At 43.2% G+C, this 22620-nt stretch overlaps 1 protein-coding gene across 1 annotated transcript in view; it reads right to left on the bottom strand.

Annotated features, from left to right (window-relative positions):
• LHCGR (luteinizing hormone/choriogonadotropin receptor) overlaps positions 1-21015 on the bottom strand; it is a 61666-nt gene extending 40651 nt beyond the window's left edge. The window contains exons 1-3 of the mRNA XM_068564083.1: positions 20855-21015; positions 2253-2324; positions 175-249 (exon numbers count right to left, since the gene is read on the bottom strand). Coding sequence (XP_068420184.1) covers positions 175-249; positions 2253-2324; positions 20855-21015 — 308 coding nt within the window. The remainder of the gene's footprint in view (positions 1-174; positions 250-2252; positions 2325-20854) is intronic.
• Between the last annotated feature and the right edge of the window lie 1605 nt (positions 21016-22620).

Raw genomic sequence — 22620 nt, forward strand, 5'->3', positions numbered from 1 at the left:
CAACCTTCAGGCCACTGCAGTGAGAGAAATTAGTGCCTGCCCAGACCTAGTAATTGCTGTGGTCTTTTCCTCTTGGATTCCTAGCATTGGATGCTTGAATACAAATACTGAGTGGGCTCCAGCAAGCGAGGGTAATAGTGTACAGCAATAAACTATCTGTTAGCTGATGCTTACATTTCAGACAAATTGAGGAGATTGTCAAAGGCATTAGCTTCTATCTTTTCCAGGGAATCACTCTGAGAGATTTCACTAGGGGAGAGAGAAAAAAAAAAAAAGAAGAAGAAACATGAAAGAAATAACTGTGTCTGCGTAATAATAAGCTGTGTGTACAACCCAACAACTGGGGGCTCCAGTGTGTCCTTTTAAAAAAGAACAGGGAAGCCTTAAGTTGTCCTCACATCATAAAGTGCTAACATGCCCATCCCCGCCCGCCCCCCCCCCCCCCCACCGCCTTTAGGAACACTAATTGGCACCTGCAACCCAGATGCAGTTGAAATGCAAGTTTCAGTATTCCCTGTTGACGTGACAGGTTCTTTTTCTTATTTATCTATGACTCAGAGTCACAGATTGTTAGAAGTGGACACGTCCTTTGGGAAAATCCAGTCAGATTCCCTTGTTTTACAGCTTTTGGAATTAAAGCTCTGAGAGGAGAGGCAAATAATGCTCATGGGAAGATTCAGGGCCAGGATCAGAATGTCTGGGTTCTCAACTCCATCACTCTAGTGAGGTTTTAATTTGGGTTAGGATTCATTGTTTCTTAACTCTTTACCCCTTTCCCCAAATCCTGTTCTGATGCAATTGCAAAGTGGTCAACTCCTACACGAAGTGTCCTTCTTGTGTTGTAACTGTCTGTTTATTCGACCATTTCCTTCACTTCGTTAGCACATTGAGGACAAGGAGTATGTCCTATTCACTTCTAAATTGCTGGTGGCTTCATGTAGCCTGGCACATAGGGTATAAGTGAATGAATAGATAAGTGAATGAACTGATTTTTTTTTTAAAAAGACACAAAAGTAAAGGAACCAACTTTGCCATATATTTACCACCGCCAAGCATGTAGGTAATGTCAATGTTACCCTAAAATCTCAGCATAAGCTACCATTTGCTGCCAGCTGAGAAAGAAGTCGCAAAATCTAATGTTTACATTCACTGAAGGCTTCAGACTTGCTGAGAGCTTTAGCCCGCAGGAAGGCTGAGCCTAAGGCAGTTAAGGTCTTTTATGAACAACAGAGTGATGGATAGTTCCTAGGCTGATTCATCTTATTCCTACCTAATGGTTCACTTATTTAACTGTGGCTGCTTTTCTCACTAGGAGGTCTTAACATATTAAAAGCTATCAAAACTCAACATTTAAACTTGAGAGCAGAAGAGTAAGGGTTAGCCTCAAGCAAACTGACATTTACGTAACCTGCAGTGTATTTCCTATAATATGCACTAATTCTTAATGAGTTATTTTTAATATCCTCATTGCTTGCTTATACCCTAAAGAGCAATCAGAGGTTCCCCAAGGAACTAGGACTGATGATGCAGCGTCTTCTTTAGAGATGCAAATCTGCTTCCAAAGCCCAGAGGATTGTTAAGATGCTCTCTGGGAACTAAATGGCCTCTGAGGTCCTTTGACTCAGACTAACATTAAGGAGGATGCTGGAATACTGGACTCCTTTGAAAGTTCTCTTTCCGTGTATGGGATCTTGTGTCCTAGAAGCTGACACAGGGATATAGGATTGAAGTTACATGTTACACAAATACAAGATCACAGTGCATTATCAGGCTGCTTTACAATTTTGATAAATGCCTTTTATCCATATGGCTATAGATACTGTGTTTTTGTGATACACTTATATTTCAGATACAAAGATAATCTTCTGGGGCACAATAAACTTTCAACACATTCTCTTCTATGTAGGTGTTATCTAAAAATGTGACATGAGGGAATAGCTGCTCTAGCAAAGGGAGAGTTTTTATGACTGAAATCTATCTTCTTTTCTACTTGAGTAATTTATCATCACTTATCAAAAGACATTCAGTTCACTGAAGCAAGGTTAATTATCTGGATTTTAATAACCCTTGAAAATCATACCTTTTCTTCAAAGGTCCCTCTGGGTATTATTTGTACTTTAAAGATAAAAATACTAGGGTTTCCTAAACACAATTTCTCTCCTAGAAAAATTATCCCCTTTCAACTATGTGTTCTCTGAGGGAAAAATTTATTCCAATTATAAATGTCTTTTGATATGCAGTATCTTACTTACATTTTAATGACCTCATTAAGTCCTCTGAAAGCTTGAGATGGGATTACTTTGATAGGGAGATAGGTGAGTGATCTAGAAAAGAAAAAAGGAGAGCCAAGAGCTTAAGATTTAAGATTGGGTGCCTTTTAAATTCTTGAATAAAATGTGTGTGTGTGACTACAGAGTTCCAAATAGCTAGATTCAGGTTGAAAGTTCTAACTTATAGCAATAAAGAGAGGTGCCATGACTCATTCTTGGTCTTTATCAAAGAGTGTGTAATTTTGTTTTTAAGATAGTGAACTTTGGGTTCAGACCCAACCAGGTTCAAATCCCCACTCTCCTACTACCTGGCTATAGGACCCTGAGCATATTATTTAAGTCCTCTGTTTCAGTTTCTTCATCTATAAAATTGAAATAGTAATTTCTATTTCACAGGGTTGTTATGATGATTAATCAAGATAACCTGTATAAAGGATAGGGCTTGTCACCAAGTAAATAGTTAACACACAGTTTTAGAGTGGACTTATAGGCTTGTTGGGAGGATGGAAAAGAAGCTATCTTGGGTAGAGTGGAGAAACAGATGGTGAAAGTACAGTTGAAAACCAGGCAGGCAAGAGAAGGGAAGATTCACTAAGAACATGTTCCTATTTTGATCTTTACCACCTTCCCCAGGAAGCCTATTTTAATATTATCCCAACCAGACCACTTTGCTCCTATGGTTAAATCCAACGGACATCTCATGCCTTTTGTGGGGAGTATCTATAGAGATTCCTTCAGGCACTTACTTATATCCAGAAGAACAATCTGAGTGTTCTTGAACTGAGGTAAAAGTTATGCGTTACATAAAAGTTGAGCAAAGAGTGACTACTCAGCAAGAGCAAAACCAGAATAGGATGATAAAGGAAACTGGGGTTAAGATAACTGAGGAGAAAGCATCTGCAAGGCGTAGATGAATGTTCAACCAGTATTTATCAAGCATGTACAGTGATTCAAGGATTTGGCTCAAGGACTGGAAGAGAAGAGGGGAGTGGACCAGGACATTTCAGGAGGGATGTGAATATCAAGAATATGGCGAATAGAAGTGGGAGATGCTGCCTTGTTTTTCGTGTGTCTATGCAGCAGAGACTGGCTTAGCTGCTGGGGGAGAGCACCTCCGCCATGATGAGCATATTCACATCAGTGAGATGTCTTACAGTCCCAGGAGGGACTTGTAACATGCTTGTAACGTGCTGTGTGAACTATGCTCACCCACCTGTAACCTTATTTTATCCACTCAACAATGGCGTGAGGTGGGTATTTCCCTTCGATAGCAGAAGAAACTTGATCACAAGAGATTAAGTAACCTGGACAAGGTAACATGACCAAGCAGACAGTCTCCAAATGTTCTTTACTGTGCAATACTGGCCTGAAGTATATGATTCCTAACCCACTCTCTCTCTTTTTAAATTTTTTTCCCAACTTTATTGAGGGATAATTGACAAATATAATTGTATATATTTAAAGTGTACAACATGATGATTAGATATATACCTACATGGTGGAATGATTATCAATATCAAGATAGTTGACACATCTGTCACCTCAAGTAGTTAACTTTTTTTTTTTGTGGTAAGGGTGCTCAAGATCTACTCAGCAACTTTCAAATATACAATGCAAAATTCTTAACTATCGCCACCATGCTGTACATTAGATCCTCAGAACCTATTCTTCTTATAAGTGAAGGTTTGTACCCTTTGACCTGTATCTCCCCATTTTCCCTTACCCCCAGCCACTGGCAACCACCATTCTATTCTCTATTTCTGTGAAATTGGCTTTTTTTCGAGGTTCCACAGAGAAATGATACCATATAGTATTTGTCTTTCTCTGGCTTATTTCACTTAGCATAATGCCGTCCACTTTCATCCAGGTTGTTGCAAATGGCAAATTTTCTTCTTTTTACATCTGAAAAATATTCTGTCGTGTATATATATATATATATATATATATATATATATATATATATACGTATATATATACGTATATATATACGTATATATATATGTGTATATATATATGTATATATATATGTATATATATATATATATATATATATATATATATACCAAATTTTCTCCATCCATTCATCTGTCAAGTGACTTTAGGTTGTTTCCTTATCTTGACTATTATGAGTAATGCTGCAATGAACATGGGATGCAGATGTCTCTTAGAGATAGTGCTTTCGTTTCCTTCGGGTATATACCAGGTCACTCACTCTCTCTCAGTGAGCAAGGTGAAGGGACATGAATTGGAACCTTGTTTCTCTTGAGAAGAGGCATGTCACACTCTTGCTATTCCTCCTGCAAAGCAGCTTACCAGCAGTTTCTCTCTAGGGCTAATGCAAAGAAATTTCATTGAAGAAAAATGCTTTCACTCAACTATCTCTTAGAGATGCTATAACCTAGAACAAGTAATCCAAACTTGCTCCTCTGATTTTATTCCTGAAGACAGTCCCACCAAGTACATCCTTCAGTACCCAAACTTATTTAACAGGGCATCCGAGAAGAACAGGGACTGTAGGGGGAGAAATCTTCTTATGATGGCATGTTTCCTTCCTATATTTCTTCTGGAATCATGTCTTCTTGGCTTACTGATTAAAAACACAGTTTTATTGCTGTCTGCACTGCCAAGTTAATAAATTTCCAGAAGAGAAAGCTGTATTCTACTGTACCTCATGCAACATCAATAAAACTGACAGCCAAATTCTGATTCCAGAATCTTTATTGCTGGGGATAATGCAGTGCAGAACATATTTTGGAGAGTGTTTACATAAAAGCTTCAACTGAACCTTTCAGAGCTGTTTATTTGTGTAAATGGAGCCCAGAAGCTGGAGCTTCTCAGCAGGCACCCTCCTCCTCCAAAAAAGGAACACAGTGTGGCTCCCCGGAGAACAGTGTGGCTCAGATTTGACCAGGGAGGGTGCCTGAGTTTTTGATCGATGCAGGGATGAGGGATGAGGAGCAAAGGTTGGACAGAAGTGAGAGAAGCTGTAGATCATGCACTGGCTGTCCCTGGTGACTACAGAACAGCCCTGGTGCAAGATGAAATTTTGTAGAGTTGATGTTGATGCTTCAGAGCAGGAAAGGCAGCAGTGATTAGAGTGAAAATAGAGTTCCTACCATAAAAGAGGCACTGAGTGGAACAGGAGGTAGCTTTATGGGTGTGGCTGGGACAAGAAAGAGGCCTGGGGGTCAGAGAATGGGGAGAGAGGTGGGGTGAGACAGGTGCACCAAGCTTTTCACAACAGAAGTATTCTCATGCAGTGATGTGGAGAACGTGCTTCTATGAATCCCAAACTGTTTTCCCCACTGACTTATATTTTTATTTTAGAGATATTGTGTATTCCTTTCTGATTCCTCACAGTGGGCAGCAGTCACTAAGCATTCAAGTGCCTGTCTCCTGTATTTAAATGTTCACGTGGCCCATGATTTGTTAATAACCATTTGAATGTACTCCCTTTGAAGGTGATCCCTTCTCTGATGGATGCTTCTGTGATTCTTTCCATGAAGCCAGGAGCTCTTAGCAACGTGAACAATTGTCTCAATAACCCTGCAGTTCTACTCCTGTATATATCCCAGAGAAATTTGCACACTGATACTCAAGGAAACTTGCACAAGGATTTTCTTCACAGCCTTGTGGCATCAAGGGGTATTGAAGGCAACCTGAGTGTCCACTACTGAGTGAGGGAGTGCTAAAATGTACACCTACCTAATAGGTCAGCAGTTAGGAGCAAGAGTGTAAAGGTACACAGAGCAGCATGTGTGGATCTTAGAATCATGGTGTTAAGAGAAACAACTAAGAAATTAATGATATGTATACATGATACTACTTGCAGAATTAAAATACATACACACCAAACATTAGCCATTAGAAAACATATAAACATACATCAGCATGGTTGCCTATGGTGAGTTGAGAGAAAGTGGGAGGAGGGGATAAAATGAATAACTAAAATGAGGGGACTTTGAATGACCCAATGATTATGTTATTTGAAGGAAAAAGTATGGTCAACTTAACCCTCTGTACCTGAGAGACAAATGGGGAAGATAAAATTTTCATTTTGATGTATTGAGTTCCTTCTCTTCCCTTCTTTCTTTCTTTTTTTTTTTTGAAAGTTAGGTCTACATGTATTCTAAGAATTTTGTGAATTTTAGGAACTCTTATGGAAAGGTCTAGTTAATATCATTTGATAAAGAGCAGAAGCCAAGGAGAACTGAGGGAAAAGGGGCCAAAAGCAAGGACAGTCCAGCAGCTCTGTTGTCCAGTGTCAACAAAGGGAATGAAAGCTATGCATGGAGCAAAGAAACATAAGAGAGTGACACTCCCAAACTATGCATCTCAGATGGGTGGTAGAGAACCAAGGTTACTGGGCAAATGTGAAGTTGAACTTGCAGAGTGGAGAGTTCTCTCTGCCTTTTGAATAGTGAGTGAGATGGCTGTGGAAGTATATGGTGTGGAATCATGCAGTTACTTATATTAATTACATTTCAGAGTCCTTTTTATAGTTTTAAACTTTGATTTTTAAATTAATTGCTGATGTAACACAGGTGATACCTGAATTATGGCCAAATTCTACCTTGCTCAAGAGCCTTTACCAGAGATGTTGAAGCAAATACTTAGATTGGATGACAAAGGCTGCCTTAGTTTCATCAGTTCTGGAAACTCCATCGACTCATGAATCCCACATGCAAGTCCCCCAAACCTTCCAGTTATGTGTTAAAGTTGACATAGAAGCAGTCTCTACTCCTTAGGATTGGAAGTAAGGACTCACCCTAGTTCTCGGATCTTGTGATTGGTCATGACCCTGGTGAAGTCCTGTGTCTTTCTGCATTGTCTACACTAAACCCAACACTATTTGGAGGGCAGGAGTGTGCCTGCAGTACCTTGAATTACACGGCCCCCGCCCCATATTGGTACTTGTTTTGGCCTTGATTGCTTATCCTGTAGCCTGCTTGGTCTCCCCAGAGTCCATCCAGGAGTGTAGCCTTTGCCTTCTCTTCTTGTCAATCACCAGATCCTGAATCCTGTATTTTTCCCTCTTAGAAGACACTGCTGACCCAGAACAGGTCCTAGTTGCTATCTGGTTAGGATCAATGTAATATCTCTCACTACTTGGTTTTGACTTTCAAACTGGGCCCCCTGGAATAGATGGGGACCCTGTGCTGGGGCTACCCAGTGCAGCTGGGTTAGTTCCTCTAGTGGATGCTGGTGGGCTGCCAAAATCACCATTTAGGACTGAGGTACTCATTCCCCCAGCTATTGGGAGAGTGGGCAACTGAAGCTCTCAGCAGAGTTGCTCTTCTGGAATTACCTTCAGCCTAAGATTGCCACCTCACCCAGTATCAGGTCTTCTCTCCTCTGCAGCCCGCATCCAGTGACTGGTCAATGCGTAGAATAAAGGCCCAGCCCTTTTGCTTTGCCTCATGGTGGGACTGCTCAGGAGGGCCATCCCACTTTCAGAGCTCTTTTCCATCAACTCTTTCTCCTGGGCCCTGACTCAATCCCCTTCCTAGCCAGCCCCAATTGTCAAGGCACCAGCTCACCTTCTGTCAGAGCCCAGCACCAGATAAACAAATAGCATTCAGATAAACCTAATCTCCTTGAAGAAGATGTTGCCGCATTATCAGGTCCTCCTTAATTGTTCCTAACGTCTCTTGAGTACTCAAGGGTGGGGCTTGGGCCTCTCTTATTTTTTTTTCTTCTAAGTTTAATAACACAGATGACCTTGGACAAAGCCAGTTTGTCCAGTTCACTGGCTTGTTAATTAACCCTCAAAATAATGTTAGCTGGAGAGTTTCAGGGTCAGGAGTTTCTTTGTCCCCCTTCAAGGGAACCCGAGATTTAGAAATCCTTGCTTGTAAAAACCTATCCACTGGGAGATATTTGCATTATCAAAGAGTTCTTTGCGCTACAGGAGGATTGATGAAAGGTTCCTTAAATAGCAAACTCCTTAGGTAAATGGAAAATATGGTTCAGTTGACACTTTTAAACACAGGTGTTGCCTAAAGCCAATTACAACTGTAGGTTCCCCCACCTCACTTTGGTTTTCAAGAGCTTGGATTTCCAGGGCAGGACCACCTTCTGAAGCCCACAGGCTGAGCAGGGGCCGAGGAAGACAACAGCCAGGGAAGAAATCCGAGCACTAATCTGGAGTCCTCAAAGCCTGGGCGGGGTCTTTGCTCGCCTTGCAGGAACCTTTACCTCTTCTGCCCAGAGTGGCAGAAATGAATTATTTTTTTCACTTCCCTCTAATGGTTTAGAAAAGCCATCTATATTATTGATTTAAGAAAGCTACAAACATCCATCCATCTTTCACAGATGATTAATTTATTGCTAGAGCTACACACCCTGAATTTTAAAACACTACAAAATCAGGGGGAGACAAAAAGACAGAAACCAGGGATGGTCAAAGATTTTTTGCCTAATGAACTCATAGAAATGGGGGGGGGGGGAGGGAAACATTACCTTATTTAAATTCAAAAGAATGTTAATGTTTTTGTATTTATTACATAAGACCTTGTTCTACATTGAACAGAGGCTTAAGAATTCCTGTGTTCTTTTCAAAGTTGCTCAGTAATTATGATAAACTTGCTTTCATCTTGGAGTGAAATAAAAATGGCTTTCCCCTTTACAAACGATTTTAAATCTTTGCGCTTTCAAATGCATTGATCTATTTGGTAAATTCATTATTGAGTATGTCTTCATTTATTGGTCTCTTGTCTTCAGCATTTACCTAGAGGGAGCTCAGACGTCAATGTTAACTGAAATATGAAGTCAGTATAGATGGACATCCAAGATGTTAAGTTTTACATCAGAAAATTTTAGAACACTCCTTTAAGCATTTACTGTATTAGACTCAGGGAATCAGACTAAAAGGGCTGCTTGCAAGTGGTTTGGTCCAACCCCTCACTTTCGATGAAGAATCTTAAGTGAGGAAAAGTAAAATGACTTCCCTGAAACCACATGGCAATTCAGCAGCAGATCTGGACTTGAACTTAGGTCACTTCATTCCTGGTCCAGTGCTGTGTCCTACATTAGTCAAATCACGTCAGTAGTGTTCCTTTGGGGGTTTGTTGATACACCTCACTATGCAATCCTCTGGTTCTTCTGCGAAAACCTCACCTTCTGATAGAGCCACCAGCTTCTTGAGGGCATGTGCTCACGGTCTTTAACTTCAAAGGTGCAGCTCAAATTCCTGTTCTCCCATGAAGCTTCAGAGCCTACCAGAGTGTTTTTCTTACTTTCCTGTCCTCCTCAGCACTAATGACTACCCAGTTTTTTTTTCTTTTTCCTGCACTATTTTTTGAGAATTTTATCAGGTGCCTTGTATGAATGTTTCCTCTGTTCCACCATTGAACTCCCAGTCTCTGGTAGATTCTGCCTTCAGACTGTCTCTTGCTTACAGCCCCTTTATTCCTTTTCCACTGCCACTCTCCTTGGTCATTCTTTTCTTCACCTCGACTGCTCTATAGTCCTCAAACTGGTTTCCCTGTACTCCATCCCGGGTTTCCTCTGCCCAGTCTAGATTAGTCTTCCTGATAACTCCCACCATGTCACTCTTATACTCAGATTCTTCTGTGCCACCCCTTGGCCAGTCTACTTATCTACAAATATCTCAGCTTTGCATTCAAGGCCCCAGAAATAAAGGCTTGAACTTTATTTGACAGTCCTATCACCCACTCTTCCCCTCATATAACCAATACACTAAACTTGCACTGTCCAAAAAAGGCAGCCACTAGCCACATATGGCCATTGAGCACTTGAAATATGTCCAGTCCAAATTGAAATGCACTGTAAGTTTAAAATACATTCCACATGTCAAAGACTTGGCAAGAAAAAATAATGTAAATGATCTCATTAACAATTATTATATTGATTACATGTTGAGATGGGTGTGGCTAAACCACAATGACTATTTTTTTCAGCTCTCTCTTAGGCCCACAGTCCTACTCTCTCCCCTTTCTGCATGACTGAGCTTTAGCCTACTTGCGAGGAATGCACCCAGACCAGATGAGTTCCCTATCAACTTTTACCCTTGTCTTCATCTGAAATGAAATCTAGAAGAATGCCTTTTGCTGATGCAGATGGTTAATGGTCATGAGACCCCCAGAGGAAGGAAAAACCCCTGGTTTCCATCCGGTGTGGGCGTGCTTCTCTCTAGCAGTCAGGTTTTATTTTTAGCTCTGGCCCCTTTAAAGCCCCCTATACCCTTTTCCATACCCTGTGGTATGGAGTACAACTGCGAATGTGGAATGTCGCATCAGCCTGATCCCACCTGTGTGTAAGTTGCCCTCAATAAGCTTCATAATTGCACTTCATGGAGTTGCCTGCTTTGTTTTTCGGTCTCAAGTTTGGAGGATGTTATTCAATATTTCTGCCTTCCAACAAAATGATAATATTTTGTACATTTGGATTACGTAAAATATTTTATTAAACTTAATTTCACCTTTTAAAACCTTTTAAAATGTGGCTATTAAAAATTAAAATTATACTTGTGACTAACATTATATTTCTACTGGACAGTGCCTCCCTAGACAAATCAGACTACTGTATCTCCTTAATTTACCTCACATTTTCCTGCCTTCATTCACACTGTTTCTACCATCTGGCACATCCACCCTTCTCTGCAGGTCAGATTCTATTCTACCCTTGGTTAAAGGTCTGTCTCAGGCGCTATATACTTTATGGAATGTGTCTCCATCACCAACTGCATGTGCTTTCTCTCTGGAAGCAGCATAGTGGGATAGTGAAGAGTATAGACTCTGGAGCCAGATTGCCTGGGTTCATTTCACATGTATAAAGTGATGATGATACTACACTGCAGAAATTTTTTAGATTAAATAAGAAAATGTTTATGTAATATTAATACAGCATCTAGTACAAGATTAGAGCTCAATAAGCACTTTAAATTCACAGCTGCTTACTATGAAGGAGTCAAGCTACCCCAGCTATGCCCCATGACAACTCTACTTCCTTGCTGGGGATGGGGTGGGGTGGATTCAGTACTTTGGAATGGACTCTTCTATTTGTCACACCCTTACGTCTACAAAATGCCTGTGGCTTGTCTCAAACTCTTTATTGTCTGCTGATTATACATGGGACAACTGAGAGAGAGGGTAGACATTCCCCCTCGGTACCTTTCTGTTGGGCTCAAGTATCTCTTATAGACCTTGTCTGAAATGATAAGAAATGATAAGGAAGTGATAAAGAAATTTAAGGAAATGATAAGGAAGTGATAAAGAACAACCTTCCATTAAATATTTCAACTCTAGGGAGCCACTCTGCAGAATTCTCATTTGCTCATTGATTTAAAAAAGTTCAGTCAGTTGGAACTCTCCCATTGGAAAGTGCAATTTGCGTGACTCTTCTCCAAGACAGCCTTTCCAGAGCACCCAAGAAGCTTGGGGAGTTAACGAATTATTGATATAATGTAAACCAAGATTTTTCAAGAAGATTCCCTGGATGATGGATTTTCCAAGTCATTTGTGCAACAACTAAATTAAAAATATAAAGCCTCAGAGGAAAATGGTAAACACATCTTAGCACTTAACCAAAACCCATTTAAAGTTTTCTAAAGACACAAAGCAAAGTAACCCAATCTTTACCCCCAAACTAGAATTCTTCTAGCAATAATATAACATGACAAGAATAACTCTGGTAAATAAAACTACATGTTGAATTCTCCCCAGGGAAGGTCTGCATTTTGTGTAATGATTTCTCAAAAATAGTTTTTAGAAGCAGAGAATATTATGTTGTCAGGGCAGTAACATTGCAGATATGCTCCAGGAGACTCTTTCATTACAAGCTTCTGTTTGCAGACACATTTTTTTTCGTGAGCCTGTAAAAGCTGGTTGCAACTGATATACTACATACTTTTAATTAATTTGATGGAATGGGTTTGAATTGCCTGAAGTTACTGGCATGTGTACCTTCACTTTTCACTAAGTCCTCAGCTCTGGTAGACACTGATTTGTGTGGTTGCCTGGTTCAAAAATGCCCCTTCTCTGGAAGCATCTCACTGCTGGTTGCAATAGGGTGGAAGCATCTCATTGACTGTGCTTCTGTCTCAGGAGTAGGGTGTGGAGCCATCAGATTCTCTCTCTCAGGAATTTAAACTTGTAATAGATAGGGGGAATCTTTGGAGCTGATTCATTGTAAAGGTGGAATCTACAGAAAAGTTCTGTGACCTCTTGCTGCTAAAACGCCATATTCTCTCTGGATCTTGCTCACATCCTTCTACCTCTTTATTCTTCTGTTAAGTTAATCTCTTATGATTAAATTTGTCAGAGATGATTTCTGGTGCTTGCAAATGAGAAAAGCCTTAATCAGAGACCCACCCAAGGTTTCCAGGGGGAAGTCATCCACTCTTCCATTGATAATCCGTAACACAGACAGGGCACGTGCCTGGTGGTCAGTGAGAGAGCAGAAGGCTTTGAATAGTGCTTCGCTGGTGGCCTCTCTAAGCTGGTGTCAAAGGCCAGGATGGAGCTTATGGGCTAACCGTGTTAGCCCAGTTGCCCCTGTAGAGAGTGAGGCTTAAAGAACTACAGCTCAAATAATACCTCCACCAAGGTATCTTTGTTACTCTGGCTAGAAGGGATAGCTCCCTTCTCTAAACTCTCACCAGCCTTTGTTTATAACCATCATCTGGCTTTTATCACCTTCTGCATTTCCCTGCAGTCATCTGAGAACTAGTCCCTCTCTCCTATGGCTGGAAGACTGTAAACTCTTGGCGGGCACGGGTGGTGTCTATGGATCCTGCAGATTGTCCTATACATTTCGGTCTATAGTTCCTGAGTGGTCAACAAGTCTGACCTGAAGGTTTTCTGTGTGTCCAGCCGGAGGTTTAGGGATGGGGAATGGCGAAAGGACCCAGAATAGGCTTGGATGCTCTAGCTGGACAGATAGGACTGACCCAATTGAATGACAGAAAACAGGGTATAATCAGGTATTAGGTGGCATGTTTGAGAGGCAGCTCAGCCTGGGCTGAAAAAACTAGCATATCAGACTCCAGGCAGTAATGAGCTCTGCTATTTCGGGATTCTAACTTATTCACCTTCCAGGTTGAGAAGACCTAGTGGGTCATTTTCTCTAATTAACACCCCACAGGAACAAAACTATTCCATCAGGCTTCCCCCTTGGATGATAGATATTTACTGTTCAACCTCATATATGGGCTGCGGGTTTTTCAGGTCTTCTCTGCATCATCAGATTGTTACAATAATACTTTGTAGTTATGGGAAACCTTTATTTCCGAGTATTTTTGGCCCTGCTGTCTCGTTTATCTTCACCACAGTCAGCCCCACTCAGGGGCAAGAATCATCACGCCCCTTTTACAGACAGCACAGAGGTTTTAGCACTGTCCTGAGCCCACAGTGCAAATTAGGGAAAGAGGAACCTGGTGCTAGAACTCGCGTCTGCTGGTCTTTGTCCTGTTGATCAATTCAGATAATCTGGGGACTGTGTTGGACCCTGCCCTGTCGTACCAGGGCATCCCCACCCCTGTGGGCTCAGAAATGCTGTCTGCTGATGCTCATGAGGTAGAATTATGAACCTAGGAGTCACCTCATTTTATCAGCGTCAAGGACAAATTTAACAGCAGCAAAGGATAAAGCCTTCATTCTGAAAGTTGAGTTTTACTTGTAAATTGGACTTTTCTGAATTTGGCTCAGGTGGCATTAAAGAGCTGTGGTTCAGGGCCACACAGAGAGCAGCTGTGAGTGGTTTGCTGGGTGGGACGGGGTGGCATCTCCCTGGGAGGCAGAAGCTGAGAGTAAATGAGGACCATGTGGAGAAGCTGCTAGAAGCTGCCCACTGAGTTAGGAAGCCCACCTGACTGGTGGGTGGGATTATTTTAATTGCCTTCTTAAAAAAAGAGCTGGTGCAAAATTTGCTAAAATCTGCATTAAATGTGATTTTTCACACACCAAGGGGAGCTGCCAGAACAGAACACATATGCTCCCGTGGAGCCAGCCCTCTTGGGTCTGGAAGTGAGCAGCAGGGCCTCTCTCCACCACCATGACTCAACTGGCTTTAAAATTCCATGTGTAAGATCAAAATTACACAAGGCCAAGACACCGTCTGGTGCAGCCAACCTGGGAGATTATATTTTGGAAAGAAAGCTTTTGTGCCTCATTTCAAGACATGAAAAGAAGCCAAACTGAGGAGCTTGGGAAGTAGAGGTGGGTAAAGGAGCAGAACTGGAGCCCTGAATTAATCTGACATACTGCCTTTTTTTTTTTTTTTGCTATATTGTCTTCATTGCTGCGCGCAGGCCTTCTCTAGTTGCGGCTAGCAGGGGCTACTCTTCATTGCAGTGCACGTGCTTCTCATTGTGGTGGCCTCTCTTGCTGCAGAGCACAGGCTGTAGACGTGCGGGCTTCAGCAGTTGTGGCGCACGGGCCCAGAAGTTGTGGCTCGTGGCCTCTAGAGCACAGGCTCAGTAGTTGTGGGTGCATGGGCTTAGCTGCTCCACGGCATGTGGGATCTTCCCGGACTAGGGCTCGAACCTGTGTCCCCTGCACTGGCAGGTGGATTGTTAACCACTGCACCACCAGGGAAGTCCCTGACATACTGCTTTTGAAGTAAAAAAAAAAAGAATAATATAGAAAAAAATCCAAGGAATTGTTGCTCTCCAAAGGGAGAGCTGGGTCCAATGACAAAGGGATCCGTGTGTGAAGATTTTTGGCTCTACACTTCCATTGAGATTTTGGGAACTCTGTTGCTTGCTTTTTAGTGTCCTGCTAGGGGGCATCATTCACTTTCCCCAAAAGGATGATTTTTAAACTAATAAAATCTGGCCCTTGCAAAGCTTCCCCCAGGGAGTCTGTTTATAGGCACAGCCAGGTTTAAGAATTGTCTTGAAGGTAATAGCTGGGAGGGCTGAGTCAGAACTGAGGTTCAAGATCAACCTCTACCTTGGGTCTTTGTTTTTTTTTTTTTTGTTTGTTTTTTGCTGTTGTTGGTTATTTTTGGTTTGTTTTTGTGGGAGTAAGGTAGGAAGGTGGGACATGAGCTTTCAGAATTCCAAGGGTTTTTTTTTGGTTTTGTTTTGTCTGGTTCAGGTGCAGGGAAGCTGCAGGTAGGGCCAAGCTGTCCTACTTGTAAGAGTTTGGTAGGCTTCCCTCTATCCTGTGGACTCTTACCTGGTGTCCTGGATGGGAACCCATAGATCTCAATTCAGGCTGCCTTGGTGGTTGTTTTGTTTTGTTTTAATGGACCCTGGGCTGAGGATTGATTTTTCTCTAATAAGTAAGTTAAAACAAATTAACAACAAACAGTAGAACAATCTATGGAATTGTTGGGCTGTACTAATGTAGGTAAGCTTCTGGTCTTGCTTCTCTGGATGGCCCTTTCAAAGGAGAGATTGGGAGGTCTGCAAAATCTGGGACCTGGATGTTGACTCCCTCTGCTACTCATAGCACCTCATCACCTCCCCATTTTCTAGGATGGAGATTTTTAAGTGACGTTTAGGTGTGGTACATGCTAACTAACATACATGCTTCCTTTTTGCATTGGTTCATTGTTCCTATTCAGCTCTCTACTCAGTTTGATCATCATGTAGTTCAATAGACACTTTAATCATACTACCTGTGAAATTTTGGGAATCCCGAGTTGAATAAGACCTCTTCAGGTGCTTCTCACTTTAGCACAATGATTCAAAACCATGGTGGGGTGAGGTGGGGACTCCCCCATCCCTTGCCCCAACACACACGCGCGCCAGGGGCGTTTGGCAAATGTCTAAAGACATTTTTGGTTGTCATCATTTGGGGGGGGCAGTGCTACTGGCATACAGTGGGAGGCCAGGGATGCTGCTAAACACCGTACAGTGTATGAAACAGCCCCAACAGCAAATGATTATCTGCCCCCAAATGACAACTGTGTTGAGGTTGAGAAACCCTGCTGTTGGCAGAGGAGGTACACATGGAATAAATAGTTACGTTATGTGGGGTGTATGCGGAAGTAGATGTAAGTACAAGGTATCAAAGCAAGTATGTGTGTGTGGGAGAGAGGGGACATTGGGGAAAGCTTGTTGGGAAGTGACTCCAAATCATGATTTTTACTTAATGCCTTTGTAATCAACTGTCCAAGAATGACTTTGAAAGTTTAATAGTTAAGAACTACATATTAGGAATTTTTCTTTTCTTTTTGCACAACTCTCTGGGTAATTTAATCAAATATCTCTGATGACTTTATATCTTCCCTTACCAAAAAATTTCCCCAAAGAACCAGGGAGAGGTATAAAAAGGGAAGGATCCATTCAACCTTATTCTTTGCTTCTCAGTAGGGAAATGTCTAGCCTACTCTCATCTGTGTTTTTCTTCCACCTGGACTCTCCTTCCCTTCTCTCCTTCAAGGTTTAGCCTCATAACCCTTGGTCCACGACACCTTCGCTTGGAGATTTCAGTCCATAGTGACTGATCTATTCCCTGAATTCCTTAGAGCCTCGTTGCCTCTCTCTTCCTACCTACACGTCTCTTGGGTGTGGGTGTGTTTCCACCTAGATTGTGGACTCCTCAAGGACAGGGACCATGCCCTCCATTGGTACATCCTTCTACAGCATAGAACACCATTCTGGATCCTGATTTATACTCAAGGTAGGAGAAGGAGAAAGACATTCACGAAAGAGGTCAGAAAATTAACATCTTCCTGTGACACTGGACTGACGGATACAGCACATTTTATCCTTCCAAAGTCTCTGAATTGTGTCTTACAATGAAGTCTAAAAGTTTAATCTCTGTTTAGTAGGCACAGCATGCAAAAAATAAATTGCTATTATTATTATTAGCATTTTCTTACTAACAGATTTTTCAGAAGCTGTTTCCATATCAAGCAGATCAACCTTTCTGTTGTCATAGAGACGAAGATCTTTATATAACCATGGGCAAGGTGAGATTTTTATTTTCTCTCTCCCTCCTTTGACTTGTCTGGAACTAATAACAAAAGGAAAAGGACATTTTTAAAATTAATTCTTTTCCTTTACTTTTTTTTTCTCCAATTAAAATGAGTGAATACATGGGAGGCTTTCTTTTTTTTGTATCACATTTTAGATTTTAAATACCTAAGTTTTTAATAAAATATTATTGGGCTGGAAAGATCTGAACAATTGAACAAAGCCATTTTCAAAATTTGCAAGCAGTGGGCTTATCAATGATAAGCAATTATTATCCATTTTCCTTTTTTTTTTTTTTTTTAACCAAATAGTGGACTTTAGATGGAAGTCTTACAAGGCAGGACTACCAAGGCCTGAAATGATTAAAACATGAACTAGCATCTACTGAGGGGCCAGTGATGAATTTTAAGGTGCTCTGTGGTACTCACCTCCTCCAACCCCCAGAATTGAGAAAGCTACCCTTCTCTCTGCAGAATCAGACCCTGTGGATAACAGTGCAAGACCACATCCCTCTTATCCCTTATCCCATAATTTCAGCTTTCTTCTTTTTATGAACTCCCAATAACTTGTTATTCATGGCATTTTCTATCTTGTAATTACTGTTTACCACTTCATTCATTCATCGTCAAGAAAAGAGGATTTAAGCAGAACCCATTCACTTTTTCTTTCCTTTGCCTCAATGTTAAGTTATACCTTCATCCATCTGTCTTCTTCTGCCAGAGCTCAGAAGTATCCCTCTCTTTTAAGATTAACCCTTCCCCTCTGATCTGACACTGATGCCTTCCTCCCACTCCCATGGGCATCTTATACCATCATCCCTTGTGTCTTCAGTCTGTCCTTCTCCATGGATTCCTTCCTCTACTCCTTTTTTGAAGACAAAACAAAACAAACAAAACAAAAAATTTTTTCTTAATCTTGTTTATTTTTCCATATCTCAGACTTTGAAGTTTTAATCTGATCACAGCTGCCTTTTGCAATAAATAGGTACTGTGTGTGTGTGTGTGTGTGTGTGTGTGTGTGTGTGTGTGTGTCAGGGGTGTTGGAGGGGATGGAGAAGAGAAGTGTATGGCACAAAGAAGTTTAAAACATGCTTCCTGCTTTCCAGAAGATTATATCCTCCATGGAGGAATACCTTGATTCTCTTGAGCTTGTTAAAATACAGATTGCTGGACTACACCTTCAGAGTTTCTGATGCAGAAACTGGGGCCTGAGAGTATGCATTTCTAACATTTCCCGGGTGATGCTTATGCTGCTGGTATGAGGAACATGGCCTTAAAGAAACTACCCTCCTATTCGTTCTATGCATCTCTCTTGTCATATGGATGTTGAAGTCACCTTATCATGCTGAAAAACTTATCCCCTTTTGGCTTTTATAGGCTCCACCTCCATAGGGTTCTCCCTTGAAGGATGAGGTCATCTCTCAATTATCTGATCCTTGGGAAGCCTGACTTTGTGCGGGTCAGAGTGTGTGCTGACCTAAGGGGTTTAAATGTCTAGGAGGAGATGCTGCTGGTGTGCATGCCAAGATAATGCATGTGAAGGGAGGGAGTCAAGGATTTTCTAGAATCCCACAGGCATGTTCAGAGCCTGGACAACTGGCTCCTTATGGGGAGCGGGACTAGCCAGCCTCAGCATGCCAGCAGTACTTATATTGTACCTGTTTCCCACCTCCATCCCCAAACCTAGTCAACCCTTTCTGAGGTGTTCGAGGCTTCTTTAAACTGTGCTGTGGGGCAGTGAGAGAATTTGTTTAGTTTTAGTCTTTTCACTTCAGCCTACTCCAGGGAAGAGGTACTGCTCTCCTGAGGCCAGTGTGGGTGTGGCAGCAGGAATTGCTGAGAGACCTCAGTGAAAAGCTGAATCTGAAAGGAGCTGGGACTTGCCTCACCCATGCCTGCCTCACCCATGCCTGTCTCCTGGTAGAAACCAGGAGGTTTTCCAACTCAGTGCCAATTTGGAGAAGCTGAGAATTTTTTTTCTTTTTTTTTTTTTTTTTAAGGAAGGGTAATTTTCTTACAAAAACTAGCAAATATAAAAAGATAGCAGGTGAAGTCCTGTCTTTGTGACTCAATAGCTGTGGGACCTTGGGCAGATTTTTCCAACTCTTTGGATCTCAGGTTCTTATGACCTGTATGATAAGTACCAGGTGAGTGAGAAAGGCACAGTGTTAGTGGCACAATCATCCATTAGAGCAAGCAAGACGGGAGGCTTGTCAGGGAAGGACAAGGGCTGGGACTTGGAAGCCAGCTTCTATGGATTTACTTATTGATTGAAACAAATTCTATTAGCATGGTCCTCACCTTCAGGGAATTGAGCTGACAAGATAATTAATGCAAACCAATTAATATAAGCCCCTCAACCTTTAAACCTTATAACTCAACCACAAATATTCCCCAAAGGCCACTAACTCTCCCAGAGGAGAATCTCAGCCCTTCAGGAGGGTGGAGGAACTCCCTCCATGAAGCAGGCTCCTGACAGACTGCTGGGAGCCCAAGGAAATGGGGCGGGGGGATCTCTTTCCTCCCCCAGCATGGAATTCCATCACTTCTAACGGTTAGAACAGAACCAACACCTCTACCAGTCTGGTGCCTTTTGGATACTTTTATAGTCTTCTTTTTTTTCTTTCCTTTTCTGTTTTTAACAACTTTATCAAGATGTAATTTATATACCGTAAAATTCACCCATTTTAATTGTACATTGCGATGGTTTTTAGTATGTTCATGGAGTTGTGCAACCATCACCACCATCTAGTTTTAGATAATTTTCATCACCACAAAAAGCAACAGCCATGAGCAGTCACTGGGCCTTCACGCCAACCTGATGGCTACTAATCTCCTTTCTGTCGATCTGGACATTTCATATAAATAGAACCATATAATATGTGGTACCTTTTTCCGAAAAAGTGTCTGGTGACACTCCGATACACTAATACCGAAGGCCCCCCTCTCCTCTTCACCCCTTCACTACAGCAGCCCGCTTCCTCCACCTGCCTGCCAATGTCTACAGCTCCCTAAGGGGTGGTGGTGTGCCAGAGCTGGAACTCAAGGCCTCACATCGATTCGGAAACCAGACTGAAATGCAAGTACATCTGATCAGACAACCAGGCTGAAATGCAAGTACATCTGGGGCTGGGGTGGAGCAATGGCTTGTATGGTCACTAAGGTGTAGGTGAGCACCGGTTGGGGGATGCGCCAGCCAGCAGTCCCCACTGGGTGACCAGGTTCCCCCTGGACCCTGGGCCCGAGCACCGAATTCCTAGAGGAACATAGGGTACCAGAGCACACAGTAACCGTCGCCATCCTGGCTGGCCCAAGGCTCAGAGAACACGCAAGACTTCTCCAGGCAGACAGCTGCCGACTGAGGAGCATGACACCCCGTCCGCTTCCAGCAGCTGCAGGGAGCGAGGCCACCCCGTGTGGCTTCCGGGCAGTTCCACGCCCCTGGCCGTGGCCCCAGCCAGGGTGAAAGCGCGGGCCTGGGGCCATCTGGGGCTGGAGGGTGCGCGGGACCCCGACCCCAGGTGTGACGGGGCGTGGCAAAGACGCCAAGCTTGGGCTTATCACCCTGGGAGGTGGTGCAGTTCCGCAGGGCGAAGCGTCTTTCTCCTAGCATCCAGGTGAAGGGGACCAAAGAACAGGGAGGCAAGGCGGCCGGGGCGAGCGAGGGTGCCGGGGCGGGGGCGCCGCGTACTCACAGTCGGCTGAGGCCGGCCCGCGGGCCGGGGCAGCGCAGGGCGCCGTCGGGCGGGCAGCTGCAGGGCTCGGGGCAGGGCTCCCCGCGCAGCGCCCGGGGCAGCAGCGGCGGCAGCAGCAGCAGCAGCAGCAGCGGCCGGAGCGCGGGGGACCGCCGCCCCATGGCCGGGAGCCTGAGCGCGGGCTCCTGCGGCTGGGCCAGTGCCCCGGGACAGCCCGGGAGCGGGGCCCGCGCCCCTCTCCCCGCCCACTGGCCTGCCCTCCGGCTCCTCCCGCGCCGGCCCGCCCCTGCCCGCCCCCCGCTCCCCCATCCCCGACGGCGCCCCCGCTGCTGAGTCTCCGCTCTGCCTCGACCCAGGACAGTGGCCTGAGGGACCCCATCACCTCCTTTCTGCTGCGTTCCCCAGCCTGGCCTCTGCATCTCCAAATGGCCCTAGTTACAGGAGGTAGCGTGTGGAAGTGGTGAATGCTTTGGATACGGGAAGAGGTGGGGAGTTATGAATTCTCGTCCCGGCTCTGCTGTAACTATGAGTGTGAAGTTGAGCGAGTCGTGTTCCTTTCCCGAATCTCTCTTATTTCATCTGTGAGAGGGACGGACTGATGATACTCGATACCAGCCCTGTCCGCTTCAGAAGAGGTGAAAGTGCCCAGCTCAGACGCTCCTCCTCCTCTCTTTCATTCTCAGCCCCCAAATCCTTTCCCGTTCTCTCCCAGCAACTCCTTCACGCTATGGGTAATCTCTGTGCTCCCAACATCCCCGGTGATTTTTCTCGGTAGTAACCACTTTCCTCCTAACATAGTGATTTGAGCGCGCTCTCTACCTTCACTGTAGACTGTGAGGTCCTAGAAAGCAAAGTCCAGTTCAGATTTATTTTTATATTTCTGGCTTCTGCATGGTAAGTCCTCAATAAAGATGTGTTGAATGAATGAAACTGCTATAATAATGTACAGCGGCCGCTGCAATGGGAGGCCCAGTGTAGGCTGGACCCTGTGACAGGTTCTCTCCCTCACATCATGTCTAAGTTTCACCAAAAACTAGAAGGGTGTTTGCAACGAGAAAAATGATGTCCTGAGAGGTTACGTGACTTCTGCGAAATCACAGAGCTCTTAAGTCACTAGTGGAAACCTGTTTGAACTCATGTCTCTCACCCACTTTGTCTTACCTATGAAAAAAATTAATGTATGATTTGCATACCAAGGACTTGAAAAGGAGACAAATTTTATGGTTAACCACGGGGATGCAAAATTTCCCCTATTTAATTTCATCATTAAAACACTTTTCCTTTCCTCCTTCCAAGGACTCTGTTTGGATTCTGGAAAGAGGTGGACTTTGAGAGCTGGGAAGGTGTCTAAGACTCTATAGACAGGAAGTAAAAGAACAGAGTTCCTTCTTTCTGTTTTGAAGCTAACTCTCAAGGTCAGACCAGCAAGGTCACCAGCCTGTAGTCTCTTGTGAGGCTCTTGCCTGAGGAAGGTAGATTTTTTTTTTTTTTAATTAAAAAAAAAACGAACGTTTGGCTTTGGCCACATTGTGCTAGATGGCATAAAAAAAAAACAACAAAGCTTTTGTCTATAATATTGTCTTTCTCTTCTGGATCCCTCTCTTCTACTGTTTACCTGATCTCCTCACCCTTTCACACTGCTGTATATGCTATTCACTCACCTGGAATGATTTTCTCTTCCTTTCCCATATTCCATTAAGTAAACTCCTGGTTGTCCTTCAAAACTCAGCCCAAAGTCACTTCCACTGTAATGCCTTCTGGGACCC

Source organism: Eschrichtius robustus, chromosome 15, assembly GCF_028021215.1.
Source record: "Eschrichtius robustus isolate mEscRob2 chromosome 15, mEscRob2.pri, whole genome shotgun sequence".
Classification (NCBI taxonomy): domain Eukaryota; kingdom Metazoa; phylum Chordata; class Mammalia; order Artiodactyla; family Eschrichtiidae; genus Eschrichtius; species Eschrichtius robustus.